General features: G+C 37.7%; 1 protein-coding gene across 1 annotated transcript in view; it reads right to left on the minus strand.

Annotated features, from left to right (window-relative positions):
- Positions 1–227: 227 nt before the first annotated feature.
- Positions 228–26,334, minus strand: part of scfd1 (sec1 family domain containing 1) — a 36,797-nt gene continuing 10,690 nt past the window's right edge. Inside the window, exons 9-25 of the mRNA XM_014407597.3 lie at positions 26,135–26,220; positions 25,613–25,712; positions 23,122–23,258; positions 21,810–21,900; positions 21,355–21,428; positions 18,918–18,999; positions 18,102–18,198; positions 17,829–17,899; positions 8,184–8,263; positions 7,928–7,990; positions 6,890–6,965; positions 4,559–4,612; positions 2,485–2,537; positions 2,346–2,379; positions 1,609–1,674; positions 518–586; positions 228–418 (exon numbers count right to left, since the gene is read on the minus strand). Coding sequence (XP_014263083.1) covers positions 395–418; positions 518–586; positions 1,609–1,674; positions 2,346–2,379; positions 2,485–2,537; positions 4,559–4,612; positions 6,890–6,965; positions 7,928–7,990; positions 8,184–8,263; positions 17,829–17,899; positions 18,102–18,198; positions 18,918–18,999; positions 21,355–21,428; positions 21,810–21,900; positions 23,122–23,258; positions 25,613–25,712; positions 26,135–26,220 — 1,257 coding nt within the window. The 3' untranslated portion in view covers positions 228–394. The remainder of the gene's footprint in view (positions 419–517; positions 587–1,608; positions 1,675–2,345; positions 2,380–2,484; positions 2,538–4,558; positions 4,613–6,889; positions 6,966–7,927; positions 7,991–8,183; positions 8,264–17,828; positions 17,900–18,101; positions 18,199–18,917; positions 19,000–21,354; positions 21,429–21,809; positions 21,901–23,121; positions 23,259–25,612; positions 25,713–26,134; positions 26,221–26,334) is intronic.

A 26,334-nucleotide genomic window follows, 5' to 3' on the forward strand; every position in this document is an offset into this window, starting at 1 on the left:
AAGTATTAGCTACTGATAGTTACAATTGAAACTTAGTGGGGGTTTTAATGCACAAAACCTAAAAAGGAAATTTTTAGGTAGTTGCCCAAATTCACATAGCAGGAGGTTCTTTAAAGATGAGTTAAAGACACACTTGTCTAAAGACGATTTTGTAGTTTTATGTTTATGTATGCAGGAAGTAATGTTTAATGCTCTAAAATATGAAGAAATGCGTGACTCCAGAGACAGTGAGTTGGAACTGTTGAGCTTTATTAGTAGCGCTTAGTATGAGGAACAGAAATTACGGTGAAGACAGAAAATATTTAGTCCATTAACAGAACAGAGCAGATAAAACAAAGTGGAATAAAGATATCGGCAATGAGAGAGGGAGATTCACATGTTGTCAGTGTCCGTGTCACTTTTGGCCAAGTTGGGAGAGCTGTGAAAATGAAGACCACAACAGGTTTTTAAATAGACACAATGAAACGTCTATGGGCTTATTGGCTTATCCCCTCACTGGTGCTGTGTGGTTCCTCACCTGTTTGATGAACTGAGACGCATTGAAGAGCTCACTGCAGCCATAAACAATCTTCTTCCCCTGCTTAGACTGGAAATACAGAAAAATAAAATGACGTTTGCTACTGAACCTATTATTGCAGGGAGAAAGTAACACTTCCACACAAATACTGTTGTTTTTACCAATCTGCATGTATTTAACACCTTTGGTGTTAGCTGGTTGTTCGGTGGTAATGTTGCCTCACAAGAATAGAGGTTTTTGGGTTCAAAGCACAGTAGGGCCCCTCTGTTTGGAATAGGTATATTCACCCTGTGCTTGCGTGGTTTTTCCGTGGGAGCTACGGTCTCTCCTACCATCAAAATCACTAGGTTAATGCTGCCTATATCAGGAGGTATTCAAAGCTTTCACTTACTGGTAAAAATAAAGCACTGAACTTTGCAAATAACAAAAATGATATAAAGAGTCTGCATGCCATTTTGTTATGTTAGTGTTAGTATGTGTTGTAAGTTTGGTCCAACAAACTTTGAATATTAGTATCGCAGTTATGACTTGCTCATGTTGGTCACTTTATTTCACACTGTAAACTGTAAAGCTGCTTCGTTGGTCATTTTAAACCACTTCAAAGTCCCTTTAAATCTCAACTGTAAATTTTAGACTGTTATTAACCCTTTTTTACTCCAAAGTGTACATTTACTCCCCTTACCTCAGTCTCAAAGTATATATATATATATATATATATATATATATATATATATATATATATATATATATATATATATATATATATATGTTTATTCTTACTCTTCCTATATTTATTTTTGTTCTTTTGCACTGACTGGAACTGCAGCCTCGTCGTCTCGTCTCTCTATATACTGTACTGTATATAGCAGAAATGATAATAAAGTTTACTTTGACTTTGAGTACATTTTCCCGACTTCTATTTTATATAATGTGACAGTGTTTTCACTGAAGGACCTAAATTGTTTTAGTGTCATTAAACTTTAAGAGTTTTAGTTTGATATTTAACCCATCCCATGTGAAACTACATTGTATTCATCTAAAGAGACATCAGACTAAAATATGGAAAAGAACTTTGAAATGTACTACCGTACCTTGGTGTAGTCCACCAGATTCTGGTACTCGATATAGTTTCCTCCACCCACTACGAAGACGATGGCCTGAAACAGCAGGAGGTAAAAAAATCAAGCTTATATCAGAGGATATGTTGAAGGTGATGGACAGAAAGACTGCAAATGATTAAAAAAAGCTGCTGAAGTGATTTTACAGAATGAATTTCAAGTATAAACACTGCCAAAGACAAAAGTTTTATGAACTGAAAGAGGTAGACGCCTCTAATTGTATGCAGGAAATCAAGTTTTATTCCAATATTCAGGATTTGTAATTATTTACTTCATTACTATACTTATGTATGCATTTAATTTCAGATATGTTTTTACTTGTTCAAGAAATCAATTTTGTGATATTGTATCTTATTTTTTCACATCTATAATTACTTACTATAATAATAGTAATGTAATTACTAGTCCCACAGTTACTGTTTTATGATCTACCACAGACTTGCTCGCATAACTGTTGTTTTACATGTGATTGTGTGGTGACGGGATTAATAAAAGTCCAAATCAAATTCAATCTCATAAAAAAATTCCAGATTTGAAACTCTGCAACTTTCATCACAGCTAAGAAACAGTTAACTGTGCGTTATGAGAGAATCATGTGCGGCAACAGAAATTCCTGTCTGTCTTGTGTTTCCTTTCAACTTTTGTTTATCCTGGAAATAACCTGAACTGAATCTCATCAGTCAAACTTTGGTCCAGATACACAAATTCACCTCCTGAAACGGGTTCTTGTTCCTGGGGATGGAGCTGAAAGAGAAGGAAAGGATGATGAGACATCTTCGAGTGTATTTTACCCACCGAGAAGATGAGCTCTGCCAAGCTACAGATGAGATTTTGGATTTGTTTTCATACCTTTCACTGCCTCGCAGCATCTTTGGGTCAAAGTATCGATAATCATCTGTTTCCTTAAGGATCAGATAGAAAATTTTTTTTAGTCAGACGTACTACACATGACACACTTGTACTCAACAGCCACAAAAATAAACCCTAAATAATGTAGATGGTAGAGGGATATGTAGATTGGTTTGGCTTTTCTGATATTATTAGATGAAGAAGAGCCTCCGATTTGTAACTTAAAAAACAAAACAAAAAACCTGCTGGTGTCAAAATGTAAAACAACAACAACAACAAACAAACAAAAACAGAGTTAACCAAATTGAAAGCACGACAAAGGCAAAAGATTTATTTCACAGGTTGACCTGGTTGTGTTGTCTCTCAGCTCCAAGGACTAAACACAGACAGAATGACACAGCACTGTGTCTTTTGGCTTACTGTCACATGACCTAGATGCAGGTGGGTACAGGTTTAGTTCAAAGTAGTATTTGTACTGGAGAAGGATCGTTTTTGTCAGTGATGTAAAAGCCCAAGCAGACCATGAAAAACAAAGACGAGTCAGATTTATCATCTTCATATTTTCCTCATTTTAATGACACAAAGCTCTGCAAATTGTACGTCTCCCACTCCATCCTAAATTAATTACAGGAAATCTCAGTTCTTATGCAGACACTCAAAAACAGCACAACCTATTTATTAGCTCAAACTTAAAAAGTATTTCCTTAACTGCTTTGAGCCGGTGTCTACAATGGCACCAGTAGTTTTTGAGGTCAAAATTAAAACTTGTGCCAGAGCACCTCACAAACGCAGAAAAACAAAGTTAAACTGTGATTTTCTAAAAGTCGTTGGAGACTTTAAAGGCTTTCAGTTTGTCCACATCAAGAGAAAATCATACAAAAACCTCCACTGTGAACAGCAACATGGTTTTATTACGTGGCTTTATCTGATTAATGTTAGTATTAGTATTAATATTTTATCTAACTAAAAAATGAGTAATAACCTCTATAAACTTCTCCACCATTTTGCTATACTTTAACTAAAACATAACCTCGAAATGCAACAGTTTTACACTGAGGACAATCTGATAGAGGGAGAATGTGCTCCGTTTCTTTTATCTTCATCCCAGACTTCCATCCCCGCTCCACCCTTTCCCTTTTTATTCACAACAACAGGACCTTTGTTGGTAGTCTGTAACTCCAGACGCTGAGAAACCTGCAGGGGGTGTGTGTGTGTTCACTTGCAAGTCTGTCACTACAAGGACCGGTTTAAGCTTTGAGCAGAGACATTTGGGACTTAACTTCAAAAGGAATTTTTGAAAGTTCAGAGTTTGTTTTAGGGTTCATGTTAGATTCAGGTTTTGCTTTGCATGCATATTTGTGCGCATGGTCAAAATGAATACATGGGCTGAGAGTCAGAAACTGCACTTTCAGTTCAATGTGATAAAGTGTGTTTGCTAGTTCACGTGGGTTCAAACGTGAGTAATAGAATATGTACTTTCCTTCCTCTCACACATGGACCACAGCAGTTAATATGAAGCTAATGTAATTTGTGGCATGTGTGTTGGAGCTGTCAATCACAGCTGAAGTGACACAAAAACGTGTCTTTCTTCTGAGTTTCCTCTCACCAATTAAGTTATGTTGAGGCCTACAGATATGTAGGTCTTTCAGAGGAACCTTTCATATTTTCTTTAGCAGAGAAGTTCTACATGTAATATAGAGTACTCTGCAGTTTTGTATTCACACTATACGTACATGGTAAGCTGCTTTTATATCATGTGTCTTTCTGTCGGTCAACTTTACACTTATATTGTATATTAAAGTTCCATTTGAGTAACTTTTCTTTCACATCAAGAGAAAACAACTTAAAATGATTCACGTAAAAATGTGGCTTTTTGGAAAACTTTTCCCAATCTGTACCGCAGAAGTGGACACCAGAGACACATCAGTGGGACTAGAATCCCCCCCCTCTTAATACTCGTATTAAGTGTTTCTATAAAAGGGCTTGGGCTTTTCCCGCTTTTCACAACACTTCCTATATTTTTAACTAATATTGGAAATATGTTTTTTAAATCATGAACAAAAACAAAACTCACAGGATGAGACTTCATCTCCATCAGGTTGTCCAGGATACGGGTAACCGGAAGGTTCTGGAAAAAAAAGAAAAAGAAACAACTTTTAACCTCCTAGGACCTGGCGTCCACATATGTGAACATCACATTTTGGGTTATTTAGACTAAAATATTCAATTTTGCTCTACATGGGCGTGATATCCACTTACGAGGACATTATACTGCTACTGTTCTATCAAAATTTTTAACGAATATCCTCATATGTGGCTCTCATTTTTCTTAAAAAAAATAAAAAAAATAAGGTAAAAGAAAAAAAATCTGCTAATTCTTTGTTTTTACATTCATCGGGCCCCAATCAGCCCAAATATCAGAGAGAAATGAAAAACGCACGTTGTGGAAGAGTTCGGGTCTTAGGAGGTTAAACATAACAAAGAATAATGAATCTCTTACAATAAATTCATTTACTTTTTATGATATTTCATAAGAATCATGAGTTTGTGTTTAGGTTGGACTTTTTTTCTTTTTAGATATTTGGTAAGTAGCTATTTTGGAAAACTGGAGTTGCAAGTGAAGAAAAAAAAAAACAAAAAACAAGAATAACTTCAAATATCTTCCCTAACAGAGCATCAAAAGATGCATTCAAATCTACTCTCACTGTTAATAATGTTCTGGCAGCGAAGCAGAACAGGTGACTTCAGCGGGTCCAATTTCAGTATGAAGAAAACAGACGCCACCCTCCCAGTGTGTACGTGTGTGTGTGTGTGTGATGATTATAAATGACTTTCTTGTCTGTGCCAGTTTTAGTCTGAAACACCCTGTCATCGTCATCGTGCTCATCCATATTCCTGTTGTCTAGGAATGAGAACGTCGTCACATTGTGTGCACTTGATTTAATATTCTGCCAGATGCAAGCAGACGGAGGATGGTGCTTTTGTGCAAAGGCTGTTAAATGCAATGTGCAGATGCAGTTCAAAATTATCTCGTATATATAAATATATATGTATCTAAATATAAAAATGGGAATGCTGGAGAAGATGTGGATCAGAAGAGCCACATCATTATCATATCTTTTGGGACTGCCCTAACTTAAAAAATTACTGGCTGGGAATTCATAAAACTTTGTGTGAGGTTTTTAAGATAAAATTTGACATCAATTTTGTAAATTTGTACTTGGGCTTGGTTGCTGGCTCGGTCCGGGGAGGGGACACAAAACTCTTACAAGCGCTATTAGCGGCCAGCAAAAAATCAATAACCAGAAAGTGGTTAAATCCAATCCGCCAACACTTGAGGAGTGGTTTAATGTGATTTTCTAAATATTTAAAATGGAAAAATTGACATTCTTTTTAAAAATTCTAAAAGACAAATTCTACAAAATATGGAATAAATGGATTAGCTTTGTGTCCCCCATCCGCCCTAAATTTAGGTAAGACCAGCCCTGAATTGGTGTATCTCCCATGTATCGTACAATGTCAGGTTGACCCTCAACTTCATAATATGTACCTAATGTAGTCTTTGTAAATAAGTTAAACATGCTGCATTATGTAACACACTGTCAAGCCAACGAGTTAATTTTATTTTTTTGCTATCAGAATGTAAAACAAAAGGACTAAGAAAAAGGTTTTTTCTTCTTTTTTTGACTAAATAAAGTCAATGCACTTTATTGTAACAAGTCCTTTTTTTTTCTTAAATAAAAATATAATTTAAAAAAAAGAAAATGATCTCGTTTTCAGGTGAAAACATATGCCAAGGAAGTTTCCCAAGTGTTACATGGACAAACATGAACAAAAATGTGAGAAAAGGAAAAAAAACAGAAAAAGAAGGAAAAGTGCTGTTGATTACAGCCCTGTCCCTCCAACCTAGCACTTTATTAACTACAATTAAATAAAAAAAATCTTCAGATAATCTTCATATAAATGAGAAAAAAATGTGATCTCTGTGACATTTGGGACTATTTTTAAACTAAAATGATTCTTCTTTTTCTTCTTACAAACGAATGCCATTTCTGAGGTGCTAAAAGGTCCTCAAAAACTCTGACACGTGTCACATGTATGAGCATGAGTGATGTAAAACAGCTTTCAAAGTTTCCATAAATACAGCACATTATAATAAATATGTGTAGCTCTGATGATGTAAATATGCAGCAGTTGTGTGGCAGGCTTTAAATGTAGTTTTATCACTTTAATTTGAAGGCTGTAAGGCATCTTTGGTCAGATAAGACTGGGTACTGTTCAGGTTGATGAACTGGACTTTAGACAAGTTCTTAATTACTTTTCTTGTGTTGATTTTGGTAAGAGTAGTTCATTGTTTCAGCTGGTTTTCTGGAATTGAAATGGTAACAGAAGGAGTTTTACTCACATGCTGTTTGAGCACCAGGTTTTTCACACCCTCCATGACAAACTGGGAGCCAGTATTCATCACTCTGGAGAACAGTCTGTGGGGATGGAGTTGGGGGGGTGGGGGTGGTAAGGAGAAATAGATGAAGAAAAGCCAGGACGGGAGGAGAGACAGGATGGAGGAAAGCAAGAGGCGGAGGGCAGGAGGACAGGGTTAGGCTGGTAGTCTAAGAAACTCTAAAGTAAAGGAGAGAGTGGGATGTCCCTGACTTTTTGATTCAAAAAGTCACTTTACAAAAATAGAGTAATAAAAAACATGACCACAGCCTACACTCAGGAAAACAAACTTTCAGGATTTGTGTTACACTGTGATATCACAATTACACAGCCAAGCACCTAATTAGTCCCACCTGGATCCACCCCCTACTCTACCTCTACTATAGCAAAATCATAACTGCTGTCACACTATGGTACCAGTGTGCCTGCTATCACCATCAACCTTGGTTGTATGCCTACACACAGAGAACCACTTTCTTAGAGGGCTACGGATATAGACGTATATACACAGAGTGAAAAGGTATGACCCACTATTTTATTGTCTCATTTTTCACTAGTGTATCTAATGGCAGAGGCAGGAAAGGAACAGCTCACTACATGAATGAAGCACACACAGCAGCCATTCCTTTGGAGCTTAAATTTGGACATATTAGACTTCAATAACACACGGAAATAGGGTGTAATATGTGACTAACAATAACAGTAGGAGAGTAATCATAGTAGGCTCCAGTTATATTTCACAGCCATTGAGAGGCAATTAAGGCACAGTAATATGTGGTTATGTTGTTTCTAAACAGTTTCTAAAGCTGCTAAATCTCAGTGGAAAAACCTTACAAAATTAATACATAAAGCTGGTCCAGCTGTTTAATTCACTGCTGATTACTCAATGAAAAGAATGTTTAAATTGTCATATAACATCATTTTAGACTTGTCATCTCACTTATTAGTTCATAATTCTAAAACTATGTTAAAAAGGTACAAACTAATAATATTATTTACTTACCCCATAGGTTTGACTCCACTGTTGCCATAATTGGCTGGTGTGGCAGCCATTTTGGTAAAGGCCCTTGAAAGCATGAGAAGAAACCAGAAAGACTTAAGCATACTGACGAATTAGTCAATACCGTGTAAATTAAATGATTTTTAGATAAAGCCTTGATGGAAATTTTGAGTTCAGCATTTATTACAAAATCTGTTGACCATTGGAGGGTCAAAATATGTGGAGTTAAATGATGCTGCTGGGAAAAAACACAACTTACTTCCATTGTTTAATGTAGTTTAGAGGTGAAAGGTCACAGACTGCATCCAACAAAGCCTTCTTATACTGCTCCAAATCAGACTGAAACACAAAAACAAAATCCCACAGTCATCTAATGTTAACACATAAAGACGCCCAAGGCTAGAAAATAGGTGGAAAATAACAACAACAATAATAATAACAGAAAATAATAATAAAATAATAAAAGGTTAAATAATGGGGGGGAAAAAATCAATCGCACAAACCTTCCTCAGCATAAGAGATGTTTCCTAATAGTGCCACCAACATGTAATCAAGATGTTCTTACATCATTGAATAAAGAGTGACTGTTTATATTCAATAAAAAGCTAAACAGACACTGTGAGTATTTTGAAATAGGTGCAGTGTCAGCTTTGCGACTAAAAGGTACTGGCAAAAGTTCTGGGAGGAGAACATTTAAGGAAATAATATAATTATGATTTGAAGCACATAAGTTTGCAGCACACAAATTAACACAAATTGTTTTGAATATTGCAAAACGTACATCTTATTTGCACTTGATGTGATTGTGATAGGTGCTGTTGGGAGTGTTTATTTATTTAGAATTGAGAGGGAGATGCTGTCAAAACAAGTGTGTAACTGACACTGACAAAATGATCAAAGCTGTAGATCGCGTTCCAAAACTTGGCTGTGTCTTGTAACTCTTCATTGAGTCATCACCCTGAATGTTTAGAGTTGAGCACCAAATATATTTGGTCTACAGCAACACTTATATTCATGAAAGAGAGAACTTACATGAACAAGAAAGTCAAGACACTTTTTGCAGCGAATGACTGGTTTGTAGTGTTTTAGATTTTTAGTCCCATTTCTATACAAAAATCTCTGCGTCTTATCTCTCAGCAGTGTGCACACAGTGCTATTATATGCAATACAAGGCAATACTGTATACAAGGATTTCAGGTTTGTGTGCATAAACCCTATGTTCCACCTGACCTGTCAGATTTATTGAATGAACAGCTATCTCAACTATTCTACCGCACACAGTCCCAAACAATTTCTAGCAGAAAAGTTTGCAAATATACGAAAAACATTGATTCTCAATATATTAAAGATTGCTCTTACACTGTATTATGTATATAATGTTACTAACTCCCTTATCAGGTCTGCTCATTTTTGACCCCCAAATTTACTTTCAGCACATATTTGTGATTGCAACATCAAGCTAATTTTCACACACTTAGTAAATCTTACTGTACCGTGGCAGAATATTACACCAGCAGTGTCAAACATAGGTTTGCTGAACTGTGGCAATCCAACCCACTGGAGTTTGTTTTACACTATAAAAATGACAGAGGAACAAGGCATAATCTTTTGACTTTTACTTTATTTTGCACCAGAAACCAATACTTTTCACTTTAAGTGACCAAGTGGTCATTATCGTAAGCCTTCTTCTAGAACTGTATGAACAAGTTTCTTTGACTTATGAGTGTGAATGTATAAAAAACTTTAACTGAAATAAATATTTTTCTTAGGACTTCTCAAAAGGTCCACCACCTGTTTCATTCATTAAATACAAAAGGTGTTTTCTTAGGTTATCCAACGGTCCAATCCATTCAAGATCAAATTGCAATGTATGTGGCCCATGAACTAAAATGAGTTTGTCAGCCAAGGCATATCATAATAGGAATGATTGAATTTTGTGCACCAATTTAATTTTGGATAAGCTGGTGCCATTCACAATAGAGCAGAGTAGGTTAATGGAAGAGGAGTGCTCTGTGATGTGTTTTTGTCTGAAAAAAGTCTTAGTTATTGTCAGTTATCGCTGATGTACATGTGGGATTTATTTAGCCTGCACTCTTGACTGAAACAAAAATAAATGAAACATCACTTAAGCCACCCCATGTCAAATATTTCATTATGCATTAATCATAACACAGAATTTAGCTGTTCAGAGTCCTGCCAAGTAAAGTAAGACATTAGTGTATATAGTTCAGTTTACTTCAGTGTGAAAGAATATGATGCAGTGTGGATCGTCCACACATAGCTTACTCTGATGAGCAGCTCGTGGAAGCCACCCAGGCATTATTAAAGTGCCAAACCATGTTAGAGGGCGCACAAAAGTGTGCCTGATTGTTTTTGTAGCTATCTGATATTTATCTAATCCACACTAATGAAAATCCAGCAGCAGTCGCAGAAACCTTAAAGCAAATAGAAGAGAGTAAGGAAAAGGGTGAGAGCGAGGTCTGTGAGATATAAAACAGGAGGTAGAGGAAAGAGAGCAAGAGACAAAAAGACATGGACAGAAGGCCAAGAGTTGGTCACAGAGGGAGAGGGATGACCGGAGATGACAGGAAGGAAGAGGGGAAAGAGTGAAAGAGGGGGTGGAGGAGAGGGGGCTGAGAGGGTACTCCCAATGGGGAACATCTCTCAGCTGGATGAAAGATGAAAGCAAGAGTGAGGCTCACATTTTGGCAGAGGGGCGAGCAGTCACACCATCTCACAGCAGAGGAAATGGAGGATGACACTCTGAGAATCACAGAGCTCAAAGTGGAGATCTTAAACAACCATCAAACAGTCTCCTTTCTGTTGTTCACATTTGGGAAACTTTTCGCCGAAAAAGACGATTCAACAGACAACTCCAGACATGGTCTCCTTCACAAACCTGACCAATCACTCCTTGAAATGGGAATGTCTTAGAATTATACTATACTGCATTATCCACAACATACTGGTACATATCATCTCAACAATAAGAATTATACTGGTCCAAACTACTAAAAATGCCAAGAATAACACAGTTTGAGAGACAATATACAGTATTTTTACACTAAAAAGTTTGAATCCCAATAAACTATACCATAGCTCAGCATGGTGTGCAGTGTGTCCTTAAGAAATACAAGTGCCAGGCCTAAAAAACTATCTAGAGCAGACGAACAGTATCTGAAAGTCATGTCTTTAAGAACTGAGACCTGACGGTCACATTTAGCGTCGTCAACAGCCTCATTAATTGCCACCCTTTCATCAGGTGGAATGGTCAGTTGTAAATGTTTACATATTGCCCAACGTTACTACACAAATGACAAAAAAAGACTGCCTGAGAGAATTCTGACTGTGTAAAGAATAAAGGTTTCTTCCCAAATATCGACTTTCAAGCAAAATACAAAGAAATGAAGGGTTGCTCAAGAGTTTTGCTTTATACTCTTCATAGCTGAATCAATGGGCTACTTTCAGTCATTGTGCAAAGGTACTGTTTATAAGGCTGGGGATACCTGCATTCAGCTGAGAGTGAAAAAGTCACTTGGATGAGTTCTCCCACTGAAAACGCTACGTCCAGATGAACAGAATCAAGCTTTTGGGATTTACTTACCTGGATGATTAAGCATGCATCAAGAAAGCCAAATCAGTAATGTGACCTCCCCCAGTGTACTTTAAACTTATCAGGCATTGCGGAAAATGGGATGCTTTCATAAAACAACATCCAAGGGTTGTAAGAAAAAGAAAAAAACATTTCTGTCATCTGGAAATGGTTGTGACGGACAAGATGTGAATCAAAGATCCATTCTTCAAGAATCCAGTGGAGGGAAAATAGGTGTGGATGAGAACAAACAGTGAAGAGAAAAACAAAACAAAACATAACTGAACTTACTCTTGATGCCACTTGAGGCTGGCTCTCCAAATATTCCTATCTTAAAATTGATTTTTGGCTAGGCTTAAAGTTAGGGGCAATGGGACGCTTCAATTGACAGGTAGCTCTTGGTGTCTTCTAATCTAACCAAGTCAGTTTTTTTCTGAGAGAAACTTTGGTTCAGCCATTTGTCAGTGGCTCATAATGAAATGATAAATACGGTACAGCCAAAAAGATGTTTCTCATACAGCACATCCAAAATGTGGCTATCGATCAATATCCTTTGGTTCTGAGAACACAAGAGCGCAACCTACTTCAAGCCATCTGCACAAACCATTTCTATTATTTGCCAAACCACAGCTGGTGTTGCAAGTCTCCTCTGTGCCATTTTTTTGAGCGATGATCTAGAGCACTGTCATCTAAGATGACAAATTAAATTCTGTTTGGTTCAGAAGTCTGAAACAAGATGCTGAGACTTGGCCGGGTTAGCTTCCACTTCAAAACATGGAAGAGACAGTGAGATCACTACGGAAGGAGTTTTATTTAATCAGTGAACTTATAATAGAGTGTTTAACTGAGAGAATAAATCTAGTTAATCTCTTGTTCAATCATAATTGTGATCCTATAAAATAACACCTACCATTTTTAAAAGTGCCTTTTTGCATAATGAGTAGTCTTATAATTTTTTTTAGTATTTGCTAGCTTTGAATAGAATAGAATAGAATAGAATAGCCATAATGTGTACAACCCATAACAGAATATTATTTTGGCTTGTACACTGGCAAAAAGTCAAGACAGTTGACTCGCTTCTTTGCGAAACAGTTACCCATTACAGAACATTCATTGGATTTTTGCAGTGGCAGTACCACACTACATTTCCTTATGAACAAACATGAAAATTTCGTTATGATCTCACGTGTTAAAAATACTTTGTAATGTCATGTTATTTGTATATGCTGCATTCTATTAACACATCTCTCTCAGAGAAAGGTATTAAGAGCTGAAGTCAAATAGTGGAAACCATCACAGAGAAATAAGCTACTATACCGGCTTTTGATATTCTTGTCTTTCTTTTTCCGAAGTGCAAATTTCACAGCCTCATCAACATTGTATTCCCAAAAGGGCAAAAACGTAAACATCTAGGCAAATTTTAAGGAGCCAGAAAAGATTCTTATTTCCATCTCGATTTTATTTAGGGGTTCTCCTACAGTATCAGTAAAGTACAGTTGGTATCGTTCACCATTTATCTCATAGTGGCACTTCTTGCAGTTCATTACGTGTTTATGAGAAGGTATTTTTAAAATTCCCAATTTCCTTTGCAGAAATATGCGTTTACAATTAAGGCTGCCACTCTGTTCTGAGACCTCCCTGCTCTTCCAAGTGCATATGGACAGCCAGATGTAGTGAGAGTAGCAAAAACAATATCTCTGCCTCTGACAAGTACAGATCAGACAGTGACAAATCAAGAAACAGCATTCAAGACAAATCTGGAATGTCTAGCAATTAGAGGGAAACCAAAACAATTTAAAAGAAGGATCATGTATGAGATTTGGATGTGTAGAAAAGTATAAGCTGATTTGTGCTAGCACTGAATTTGCTGGAATTTTGACTAATCTTGACTTTAATTTTATGTAAAATCTAGTAGATAGTTTAGAATAGCCCATTATTGTTATTGCACATGTACAGGGTGGGCCATTTATATGGATGCACCGTAATAGTACGTTAGTTTATGTGAGGGGGCAAAGGCCTCAAGATGGGTGGTGACAATGGTGGCCATTTAGAAGTCGGCCATCTTGGATACAACTTTTGTTTTTTTCAATAGGAAGAGGGCCATGTGACACATCAAACTTATTGGTAATGTCACAAGAAAAACAATGGTGTGCTTGGTTTCAACGTAACTTTATTCTTTCATGAGTTATTTACAAGTTTCTCTTTGTTCACAGCCATTGACATGTTGAAGAAGTTAACACGTGAGGAGTGGATTGAAATTGTGTTGATATCTGGTGAACGCAGTAACTGGGTCATTGCAGCAGATTTCAATGCAAGACACCCTACGAGACCACCCATCTCCCATGCTACAGTCAGCAACCTGCTTGCTAAGTTTCATGAAACTGGTTCAGTGTTTGATTTGCCAAAATGTGGACGAAGAAAACTGTCACTAATGAAGAAACACTTGTAATTAGCTTCATTCAGCAAGAGCCCACAGCGTAGCACTCGCCGCATGTCACTGGAGAGTGGCATTAGTCGAACATCCCTTCGGCGGATATTAGCTACTCACAAACGGCACCCTTACAAACTCCAGCTACTGCAGCATCTCAACGAGGATGACCCAGATCGGCGCACAGAATTTGCAGAATGGGCAAAACAAAAATTGGAACAGGACCCTCAGTTCACGCAGAAGATTTTGTTCAGTGATGAGGCAAACTTTTATGTGAATGGTGAAGTTAACAAACAAAACCACCACTATTGGTCTGACACTAACCCACATTGGATGGATCCCTCCAAGACTGTTGGACCAACAAAAGTGATGGTTTGGTGTGGTATATGGGGTACAACGATAGTGGGTCCATTCTTCATCAATGGAAACCTCAAGGCCACTGAATATTTGAAATTGCTACATGATGATGTGTTTCCCTCTTTATGCACTGAAGCTGGCACGTTCCCTGAGTTTTTCCAGCAAGATGGTGCACCACCACATTATGGGTGCCAGGTCCGAGCATTCCTAGATGAACAGTTTCCTGGAAAGTGGATTGGTCATCGTGGGCCAGTTGAATGGCCCCCAAGGTCTCCCGATCTGACCCCCTTAGACTTTTATCTTTGGGGTCATCTGAAGGCAATTGTCTATGGTGTGAAGATACAAGATGTGCAGTACCTGAAACTACGGATACTGGATGCCTGTGCTGGCATTTCTCCTGTGGCGTTGCTATCAGAGTGTGAAGAGTGGGAGAAGAGGGTTGCATTGACAATCCAACACAATGAACACATTTTATAAGTGGTCAGAAATTTGTAAATAACTCATGAAAGAATAAAGTTACGTTGAAACCAAGCACACCATTGTTTTTCTTGTGACATTACCAATAAGTTTGATGTGTCACATGGCCCTCTTCCTATTGAAAAAACAAAAGTTGTATCCAAGATGGCCGACTTCTAAATGGCCACCATGGTCACCACCCATCTTGAGGAGTTTGCCCCCTCACATATACTAACGTGCCACAAACAGGACTTTAACATCACCAACCATTCCCATTTTATTATGGTGTATCCATATAAATGGCCCACCCTGTAGAACAAAATTTTAGGTGCTCTACACTAAATATGCCTGAAAAAAAAACAAAGAAACAGGAAGAATATATACAAAATAAGAGAGAGGCACACAATAGGAAAGGATCTGTAACAATGGTATGAAGGCTCCAAAAGCCAACTGTAAATCTAGTAAGAAAGAGAATTTCTTCACTTAAAACTGTGTTGAAGACTGAAAATATTTCTCAAATTAACTCAAACAATTTTTGATTTCCTTGCTCAGTTTATTTCTGCATATTTTGGACTTTTAGCATTAAATACTCTTTTTGAGTTTACTCCAGCCTTTTGTGTCTCTGCAGCAGCAACAATACAGCACATTATGCCTGTTAAATATTCTGCTCATTACCTGCTTACTGTTGGTAACAATGGTATAAATCACAAGCTAGATATAAACATATTTCTATATATGCTCAATTAATGTGTGTTCATGTTTGAAATATGCTGAAATAGTTCAAAATTGAAGGCACACTGAACCAGCATGGCTACCACAGCATCCTGCAGCATCTTGCCATCCGAACCGGTTTGTGTTTAGTTGGAACATCATTTATTTTTCAACAGGACAATGACAGCAAACACACCGCCAGGCTTTGTAAAGGCTATTTGACCAAGAAGGAGAGTGATGAGCGCTGCAACAGTTGGCCTGGCCTCCACAGTCACCTGACCTAAACCCAATGGAGATGGTTTGGGATGAGATGGACCGCAGAATAAGATGCTCAGCATCTCTGGAAAATCCTTCAAGACTTTTGGAAAACCATTTCAGGTGACTACCTCATGAAGCTCATCGAGAGAATGCCAAGAGTGTGCAAAGCAAAGGATGGCTATTTTGAAGAATCTAAAATATAAAACCTGTTTTGAGTTATTCCACACTTTTTTGTTTACTACATAATTCCGCATGTGTTCGTTCATATTTTTGATGCCTTCCGTGAGAATCTACACTGTAAAAGTAAAGGAAAATGAAATGGGAAGGTGTGTCCAAACCTTTGACTGATAGCGTATAAATTGTGTCAATAAATATATTTAAATAAATCTTCTTTATAAATCTTTTTATTATTATTATTATTATCATCATCTATGATCTTAACGAAATCTTAAATAAAGGCAATCATACCATACTGTCGCCAAAGTGTATCCAGTGTTTTCTTTGTTTTCTTTGTATTGTTTTAGGCTCTTTACCTTAAAATATAAAGTGCCTGCAGGCAACTGTTGTTGTGATTTGGCTCTATATAAATAAAACTGATTTGAATGATCCTGATCTAGTCAAGCATTAAGCATTTGCATCTGAACTGAATTCTCTTCTACAGCTGCATCAGGAAAGTTAAGGTTAACGCTTCTGTAAAGCGAGCACTTTTTCCACACCAAACAGATGGATGAATAGCCAACCCTGAGTGTGTTCTTCTGTTGCTGTAGGCTCATCCCTGCTGAGATGTTTATGTTCCTGTTGCCAACTCGGTTATCTTAATAAACCACTACAAGAATAATTGAGATTTTTTGCAGGAAAGATTTGGGGACTTCATGTTGATCATGACTTTGGAACCTTCAAAATGGTCTGTTGACATTTACCAGAATAGAAGTTTGGATTTCTGTTCTGGTAAAAGTTTGGATGGTTTTTGGTGAATAAAAAATAGACCAGAGTAGGGCTGGAGAGAAAAACGTTTTAGACATTGGAAAATATTTAGACTCTGGAAACCAGAGGCCGTTTTTCTCATTGACACTATTAGTTAGACTTGGTGTGCTGGCAAAAAACAAAAACACATTTGCCAATTCACTGAATGTTCCTACAATAAATATGGAAGGAGCTTTTCTAAATCATTTTTCACCTTTAAGATGTTCAAAATACGTATGAGAAAAGTTGGTGTTTGATGACACTTGATTTTCTACCTCACAACATTTAAGCTGCTTTCAAACATGAACTGCAGCTGTTTTCTAGTTATTGCCTGACTGGAGGTTCATGTCAGAGCACAAATGTCAGATAAAGTTGTTTCAGACAAACAGTCTTTAAACTTCTAACCCCTGAGCACAAAGTCCTTGGGAGGCCTACTGACATACTTGTGAGAATAAAGGAGGTGATTACGTGGCGAGTGTGTCGCTGTTGTGCGCGGTCTCCTGAATAAACGATCCTCACTTAAACCACTCAAACGATTTCCAGAAATGAGAATACATCTGTCTGTTCCCACTCTGCATCAATCAAGTTCTTGTAATTCTCTCCGTGTTCAGTCTTGTAATGGCAATTGAAATTGTAATCCTTACAGAAGTCTGCTCGCCACAGTTTATGCATGTGGCTTTACCTCTTCCTTCAGTAAATAAATATTTGGGCGTCTATGTATGTTAATGACTCTATATTCATCTTTCAGTCCTATCAAATTCATATCATCTAATTGACGTTATAACACATTTATAACAAAGCTGCTTCACTTGCACACAAGTACGTATGCAAATAAAAACAAAAAGAAATACCAGTCACCTTTAAAATGAAAGAACACACACTGAAATGGGACAAGCTGCATGATGTTACACCTGAAGCCTAATTTTCCGCTAACCTCATTCAGGCAAGAACAAATAGGCCAGACATGGCCCACAGGCCACACAACACTCAGGTCTAATCTACTTTAAATAACTTGGTTTTCTGACCTTTACAGCAGCACGTTTTACACCCCCCCCCCCCCCCCCCCCCTTCCCAACCTTTTAATACTACTAAAGTGTTTACCCTGACATTTTATGAATTAGTGTCGGTGGGTGTGTTACCTCTGAAGGAGCCTGCTGTGCAGTGATGTAGTAGATGAGGAAAAGTCTCATTTTGTCTTCTGGAGTGCCAGCTGACAAACACACACATTTACACACAGCTTATTCAGTTTATTCTGTCTCTGTAATACATGCTTGCTGAATATAAACAAATACAATTAAAACAACATTTAAAATAACCCTGCAGTTACAGATTTTGCACTTATCCCAGTATGGTATATGATAATTAAGTACCTGCATGTGAGTGTGTTTATGTGTGTGTGTTTGTGTGTGTACCATCTGGGTCACTGATGATGTCCAAAAGGGATTTGTCTAAAGTTGACTTGCTCATCAGTTTCTCTTCAAATTCAAAGTAAACATCCAATTTCCGACTCTGAGGACACAAAGAGCATAAAATCAGTACAACAAACACTATATTCACACTCTGTATTGTATTTTCAGTGCACTGGTACTGCTGTAAACCATCCAGTAAACACTTCTTATCTTTATACATATTAGTGCACTGTTTTGTAATGGTAACATGTTTCCAATGCTAGCAGGCCTAGCCTGTAAAGTGAAGTAACTGTAATTTGAGGAGAAACTTCAGTGATACTGGGTCCACCTAACAAGCAACCCGTATTACAAAGGGTGGATGACTTTTAGCAAAGGTATGATGTCACTGTGCTTTATGTTTGACTTTTAATGGAGAATAGGTTATGTTCAAGATAACAAGAAACACAAATACTCCACCTTCTGACTATTCACCATTCCTATATGATCCAGCAGAGGTTCTCAAATTCCTAGAGCCCTTTGTTTTTAAATATTATCTAAAAGAACATTTTTCCTTGCTTCATTATATTCTTGCTAGTAACTAACTTGCTAGTGATTGGTTAGCTCCAGTAATTGACCCAGCCACGTCTGCAATCTGTCATCTGGTGACAACAGTGCTCCCATTTGTTTAAACAAGCCAAGCAATCAGTTTTTCAACTCAACTGAACTGTCAACCTTCAAGTCCAATGTAATATTAGAGTTTTATAAACTCATTTTATAGTACATAGTCTTTGGGTGTGTGGCACTTAAATTGAATCTCAGTTTCTGGAAACTACTGTATACCTTGATGTGGTCAAGCACTGCTGTGGCAACATTGGTGTGCAGATCAATCAGTCTTTTCTTTTCCAACAGCTCTGGCAGAGAGCTGCAGAAGGTACAAAAAATGTCAAAAACAAGACAAATAAAACTCAGTCTGCATTTTATTACCTATCATATGGTCAAAACTCTTATTGTACCCAAGTCTGTAAAGAATTTGCAGCTACAAGGCTGTTTTAGACAGTGTGACACACACACACACACACACACACACACACACACACACACACACACACACACACACACACACACAGAGCTTTATTTTATGGAAATCTCACAAACCAAAACTTAAATCAGATGTTCCCTGCATCAGTACTCATCTGTCCTCTTAAGTTCATGGAAATAATTTCTTTGTTGTTGAGAAACAGACTGACGCAAAACCAAAGACATTCAGTGAAAGGGGTTAAATAAAAAGCTCTGTGTTCACTTTTGAACCATTTAACCATAATTTCACCTCATTCACTGAGTGCATGACTCAGGGACAACCTGCACTGTGGTGTAAACTTTTCTTCCACTCAGAACTATGGAGCCAGTATGACGATGATTTTTTTTTTAGGCCATAAAATATCAGCCTGTCTGTCTGAGCAATAAAACACTGGGACACCTTAAACCCAAAGAACCATTGTAAATACACATATTTTTTGTTTCGTTTTTATGATGAGGAACGTCATTCATGTAAGGTTTATATTTGAAAGGGCTGATTTTAAAATGACCTATGCTTGTTTTGATGCAGTTCAGAGGGAGAGTCGTTTTGCATACATTGTGTATATACAGTGGGGCAAAAAAGTATTTAGTCAGCCACCGATTGTGCAAGTTCCCCCACTTAAAATGATGACAGAGGTCAGTAATTTGCACCAGAGGTACACTTCAACTGTGAGAGACAGAATGTGAAAAAAAAATCCATGAATCCACATGGTAGGATTTGTAAAGAATTTATTCGTAAATTAGGGTGGAAAATAAGTATTTGGTCACCACAAACAAGGAAAATCTCTGGCTCTCACAGACCTGTAACGTCTTCTGTAAGAAGCTTTTCTGTCCCCCACTCGTTACCTGTATGAATGGCACCTGTTTGAACTCATCATCTGTATAAAAGACACCTGTCCACAGCCTCAAACAGTCAGACTCCAAACTCCGCCATGGCCAAGACCAAAGAGCTTTCGAAGGACACCAGGAAAAGTATTGTAGACCTGCACCAGACTGGGAAGAGTGAATCTACAATAGGCAAGCAGCTTGGTGTGAAAAAATCAACTGTGGGAGCAATCATCAGAAAATGGAAGACATACAAGACCACTGATAATCTCCCTCGATCTGGGGCTCCACGCAAGATCTCATCCCGTGGGGTCGAAATGATCATGAGAACGGTGAGCAAAGATCCCAGAACCACACGGGGGGACCTGGTGAATGACCTGCAGAGAGCTGGGACCAAAGTAACAAAGGTCACCATCAGTAACACACTACAACGGCAGGGAATCAAATCCCGCAGTGCCAGACGTGTTCCGCTGCTGAAGCCAGTGCATGTCCAGGCCCGTCTGAAGTTTGCCAGAGAGCACATGGATGATACAGCAGAGGATTGGGAGAATGTCATGTGGTCAGATGAAACCAAAGTAGAACTTTTTGGTATAAACTCAACTCGTCGTGTTTGGAGGAAGAAGAATACTGAGTTGCATCCCAAGAACACCATACCTACTGTGAAGCATGGGGGTGGAAACATCATGCTATGGAGCTGTTTTTCTGCCAAGGGGACAGGACGACTGATCCGTGTTAAGGACAGAATGAATGGGGCCATGTATCGTGAGATTTTGAGCCAAAACCTCCTTCCATCAGTGAGAACTTTGAAGATGAAACGAGGCTGGGTCTTCCAACATGACAATGATCCAAAACACACCGCCCGGGCAACAAAGGAGTGGCTCCGTAAGAAGCATTTGAAAGTCCTGGAGTGGCCTAGCCAGTCTACAGACCTCAACCCCATAGAAAATCTGTGGCGGGACTTGAAAGTCCGTGTTGCTCGGCGACAGCCCCAAAACATCACTGCTCTCGAGAAGATCTGCATGGAGGAATGGGCCAAAATACCAGCTACTGTGTGTGCAAACCTGGTAAAGACCTATAGTAAATGTTTGACCTCTGTTATTGCCAACAAAGGTTATGTTACAAAGTATTGAGTTGTATTTTTGTTATTGACCAAATACTTATTTTCCACCCTGATTTACGAATAAATTCTTTACAAATCCTACCATGTGGATTCATGGATTTTTTTTTCACATTCTGTCTCTCACAGTTGAAGTGTACCTCTGGTGCAAATTACTGACCTCTGTCATCATTTTAAGTGGGGGAACTTGCACAATCGGTGGCTGACTAAATACTTTTTTGCCCCACTGTATTTAAATTACCCTGTGTTGTTCATTACCTGACAGCAGAGGTTAGCTTCGCTGTGTTGTCTGAAAGCATGCTGATGGCTCCTTCATCTTCCCCCTCTAAGCCCTGCAGTCAGAACAGACATCACAAGAAGTAGCATGCAAAATCATGCTGTAGTGTTTACAACCGCCTTAAATAGGACTGCATCAGGACTAATCTGCCATATAGTCTTCATGTAAGGTATTGTGATTATAACCTTGATTGCCATGCAATATCATCTTAAATTTCTTGAAGTACAACAGCAGATGGTTAGACATGGGATCTGGAAATTCTCTTGAAAACTTGGGACATAAACTTGGACATATCACCTTAGACTTGAAACTCAAAACTGATGTGACTGACCTCTGAATATGACTTAACTTTGTGACTCAGACAAAGCCTCAAACACTGTGAAACTGGAGCTGGATTGTACCATACTGAGTCTCATGCTGTATATGTGAGTCTTACCATGATACTTTTCAACCGTTTGACTTCATCCTCCTGCGCTCTATACGTGTCCAGCTCCTCCTGAACTGACTCTGCAACCTCTGGGAATGGACTGTAACAAACAACCAATTATAATAACCATATTATAATGATATTCAGTATAATAAAAAGAAAAGAAAAAGGCACTAAAGAAGATGAAGTGTTAGTCAGATAAACTCAGACATCATCAGCATAGAGACCAATGTTATAATGTTCTGATACACACACATCCATACACCCTATTACTGTTTGGCACCTAATAAAGCACTTCCTCAATACAAATTTAAATAGCAAAATGTTTGAACATTGTTGTAGTTATTCCAGTGTGACTCCAGAAATAGTAACACAAAGGTTTTTGCTGTCGTCTGTTTAAATTAAATACAGATTTTAGAAAAGTAAAAATGGGACATAAAGCGTTGGGAATATTAACCTTCCCAACGCTACTGAAAATTTATCAACTTTCCTTAAAAGTCATGTCTGTACTGGAAAACCAGGAGATTAAAATGAACACTATCAATACGGCCAAGAAGTGTGGCATCCTGGCCTTAAACATGTCAGGAATGGTATGCCTAGTCCAAATAATATTTAGCCCCAAATCCCACATTTCTGTGCCAAGTTAAGATAAATTGTAGGGCTGTTAATGTTAACTCGCATTAATCCGTCACCTTAAAATTTTTTATGCAATAAACCAATCAGGTGTGCAGAATGACTCAAAATCCTTGAAATGTCTCTGTCAACGCATTTCGGGCAGTTTGTCTATTCTGCGCTCCAGATGGGTTAATTGCGTTAAAAACTTAAAGCGTGTTAATCGTGATGGTGGATTAGCACACGTTAACGCGGTCATCTGTCCATTCAATATTTGGTCAATGCCCTAGCTTTTATTGTTCAGTAAAAAGCACTTTCAGCGGTTACTGAGCTTTAATACCAGGACTATAAGGATGCATTCAATTATATCTTACACATATTAGTTGCACTTAAACTTGCAAAATCTGAAAAGAGGCTTTCACATGTTCACAGATGAATGAACAACTAATATATGGGAAACAACATGTAATTTAATTCTATGATTATTCTGCTGATTATTCTGTTAAAAGATTTCAAAACAGGTGCCAGAAAACAGCCAAAAAGATTTTCTAAAATAAAAATGTCATAAAAGTCAAAGATATTTCATTTAACATCATACAAAACAAAGAAGTCCTCTTAAGAATGAAGTTTAATTTAGAGTTGTTAGCATTTTTACTCTAAATGATGATGATCTAGACTGAAACAAAACACCACCTCTTTGGGAACTGACCTGCCCTTGTGTTTCTGCCAGAACTTGTCAGCGGCAGTCAAGTCATAGGTCTTCCTGCTCTTCTTCTTTGGTCTAGCACCAGCTGATGGCTCTGCCCCCATACCCTCCTCCATCACCACCCTGTTCAGATGGAAGTCCTGGTGGACACAGGAAAACATTTTTTTTTTAAGTATTGTTGGCTAATATTTTGTCCAAGTGCTATGATTATTGCTGTTAGTCGGTTAATTTGGTATGTTAGAGCTCATCACAGAACTAAAACTAATCCAGTTTTCTGGAATATATTTTTTTATTATAAAACCTGATCAAGAATCCAGGAAAGCTATTCCGAGAAGAAGTATTGGTGTGCTAAAGAAAATTGGAATGAGCTACAGAGCAAAGACAATCTTTCCTACAGCACATCGTTGCTAATTCCAGTACACTAAATGGCGCCAAACGCTGAGAAGAACCATAATATTATTGTTACCATGAAAACAGAGGAGGCATAGTAACAAACACTTGGTGTTACAATCCAGTCTCCTGTTGGGGGGGCGTGGTCACGTTTACAGGAAATAGAGACGGAGATGTGGAGTCGGCAATGCTGCCATCTGGACTGATGCAGCACTTACTGGCAAAACAAGGCCACAAACAGAAATCCATCCTAAAGCAGGCTGACACTTTTTCTTTTTATCTTCCAACAAAAAATCAGTATGTTCAAAAGTTATAGTAAAGTGTCTGATTCAGACTTCTTTCAAGATGCTAATTTCAAAATAACTCCCACACAAACTAAGCTAAAATTGACTAATAACATCCATAAGTCAGGCAGGCTAGATGAGATAACTTCTGACGCTACTTTTATCATTTATATACACTTTTTATTTGTATTGTCTAGCAGCTTTCATAGACGCCTACACTATCCAGCAATGAGGTCTGCCTTACCCATATTAATCAGATCAGATCTAGAAGTTTATTTGTGCTATATTAACCAGATATGTAAAAATCTGACTTTCTAAAAATCTTAACACACTTTCTGAAGAGAAAGTGATAAAGAATAAATATGAGACCAAATGACTCCTTAAGAGTGATGGTTTATGGGCTTTATTAGCAAAAGCTGAACTTTTATGAGAGCAAGCACATTTGTGTGTGTGTGTGTTGATTACATAATACATCATTCACCTCTACATTCCAGTGCTGTCAGTATTAACCTCAACACCTCACTAGTTGACAGCACTCTGGCAAGAATTAGTGTGAGAATTTGTGTGCATTGTGGGAACATGGGGATATGCGTTTCTGACAGTCATATAAATGTGACTATGATTCAGTAAGCCCCCATAATGTGCGTACAGTCATCTGAAAAACAAAATACACCCTCCTTCAGTTCTAAGGTTTTATATATTAGGACATTAATAAAAACATCCAGTCCTTAGCAGTTCTTAAAATCAGCTAAATACAGCCACTGAAAAATACAACACACTACACCTGTTTATTATTTAACAAAAATTAAGCCAAGATGCCAAAGTAGTATATTAGAAATTAGGTACACCGTTTCTGCTTCCATAGAAATTAAAGGGGTAAATAATAGTCAGGGGCAGATAATCAAGTGCACTTAATATGAAAAAAATGAAATGTTTTTTTAATGCTAATCTTTTTTCTTTTTTTTTTTTTTAACAGTTTCAATTTTTTTCGGCTACAAATTAGATTTTTGTCAGTTTCAGACTTTGTGTTGTGGGCTTGTATCAAGGAGGAGGGACAGAGCATAGGAAAAATGATGGTAGGTCGCTAACCCATGGGAGCTATGAGCGCAGTAGAGAAATCTAAGAATCGTCCATTCATTTCTCCGTACTATATGGAAATTAGAATTCCCAAACTTAACACAACTTTAATCTTCTTTTGTAACAGAATCTTTTGACATGCTGCACTGAGTAGCATCAAAACTCAAATGACCATTGAGAACTGAAAGCAAAACGGCTCCATTTTTATTTTCCCTAATTGTGAAGCATTTGTCAGAGACCAAGCAGAGACTGAAAAATGAGGCCAGTGACATGCTAAAAGTTACTGTTTCTCTAAAAGTCAATTGAGTTTGACTCCAGAAGCGATTTAATCCCCACAGACCCCAATCCCCATCTTAAAATGTCCAAATTTAGGACAAAAAACAGAATGTTTTCAGCCCAGTACTTGTTAAAGGTTTTGGTCTCTATAGATAGTTTCCCACTTAAAAATTGAATAATGGATAACTGCTTTCTTTTTTAAAAAACTCATCCAATGGAATATTGGAAAGTTTAAAGTTATGGCAGTGGCTTCTTTGATTGACAGGTGTGCTAACAAAAGAGGCTGTAGCTGTTTGTAGTCTGCTAGGAATCGCCTTCACTGAATCCAGCCAATGAAATGGACTCTACTGTGTTTGTGATGGTGATGGCACCATGAAATTTGTTGTGTACCACATGGTTTTGCAGCTTCAAAGACAAAAGGAAAAGCAGAAGTATTTCTGGTCATTCTCAGACAGGTGACTTCTTACCAGCACATCATGAATCAGCGCCTGGTAGGTCCAGGTGTGATGGAGGGGCGTGGCCATGTCCACATTACGATCTACCAGGACAAACAGGGGTCTCTGAAAGCTAGAGGGGAGAGTATAATATTGCTGAGCGTGGTTAAACACAGGGCCAATATTTAAACTGGCAGAGAAAAAATATTGCATGATGGGAGATAGAGTCTCACATGGACTCAAAAACTAAAGTAAACCATACTGATTACCTTTTATTCAGTGGATATCTAAAGCAATATTGTCAATGTTAACATTAATGTTAACATGTTGAAAGTCGATCTAGATCTTCCTCTAATATAAATACATACAGTATATACTGTGTGTTTTTCTACCATTTAACTCCTCATGCTAATGCTAGTTGAGCAACACTACAGAATGAGAATGGTACAGACTAAAATAATAACTGAAACAAAGAAGAAAAAATGGCATCACCTGATTTATATTCCCAATATTTATAATTTTGCAGAAACTAACATATTCGTTAAGAATGCTGACCTGAACTGTCCAGCAGTCATGCTGTCTCCTGTGAACAGACTGTTTCTGGCATCACGCAGGTTCTCACGGAGCTTTTTGTCCAGTTTCTACACAAACAAGTACACAATTCAACACAAAGCATTCCTATTTCCACAAAATTATAATGACTAAAGTGAATGCCTTTAATATTTTTCTGTCCAATGTGTTATTTTTGTTGGAAA

This window comes from Maylandia zebra, linkage group LG19 (genome assembly GCF_041146795.1).
Source record: "Maylandia zebra isolate NMK-2024a linkage group LG19, Mzebra_GT3a, whole genome shotgun sequence".
Taxonomy (NCBI): Eukaryota; Metazoa; Chordata; class Actinopteri; order Cichliformes; family Cichlidae; genus Maylandia; species Maylandia zebra.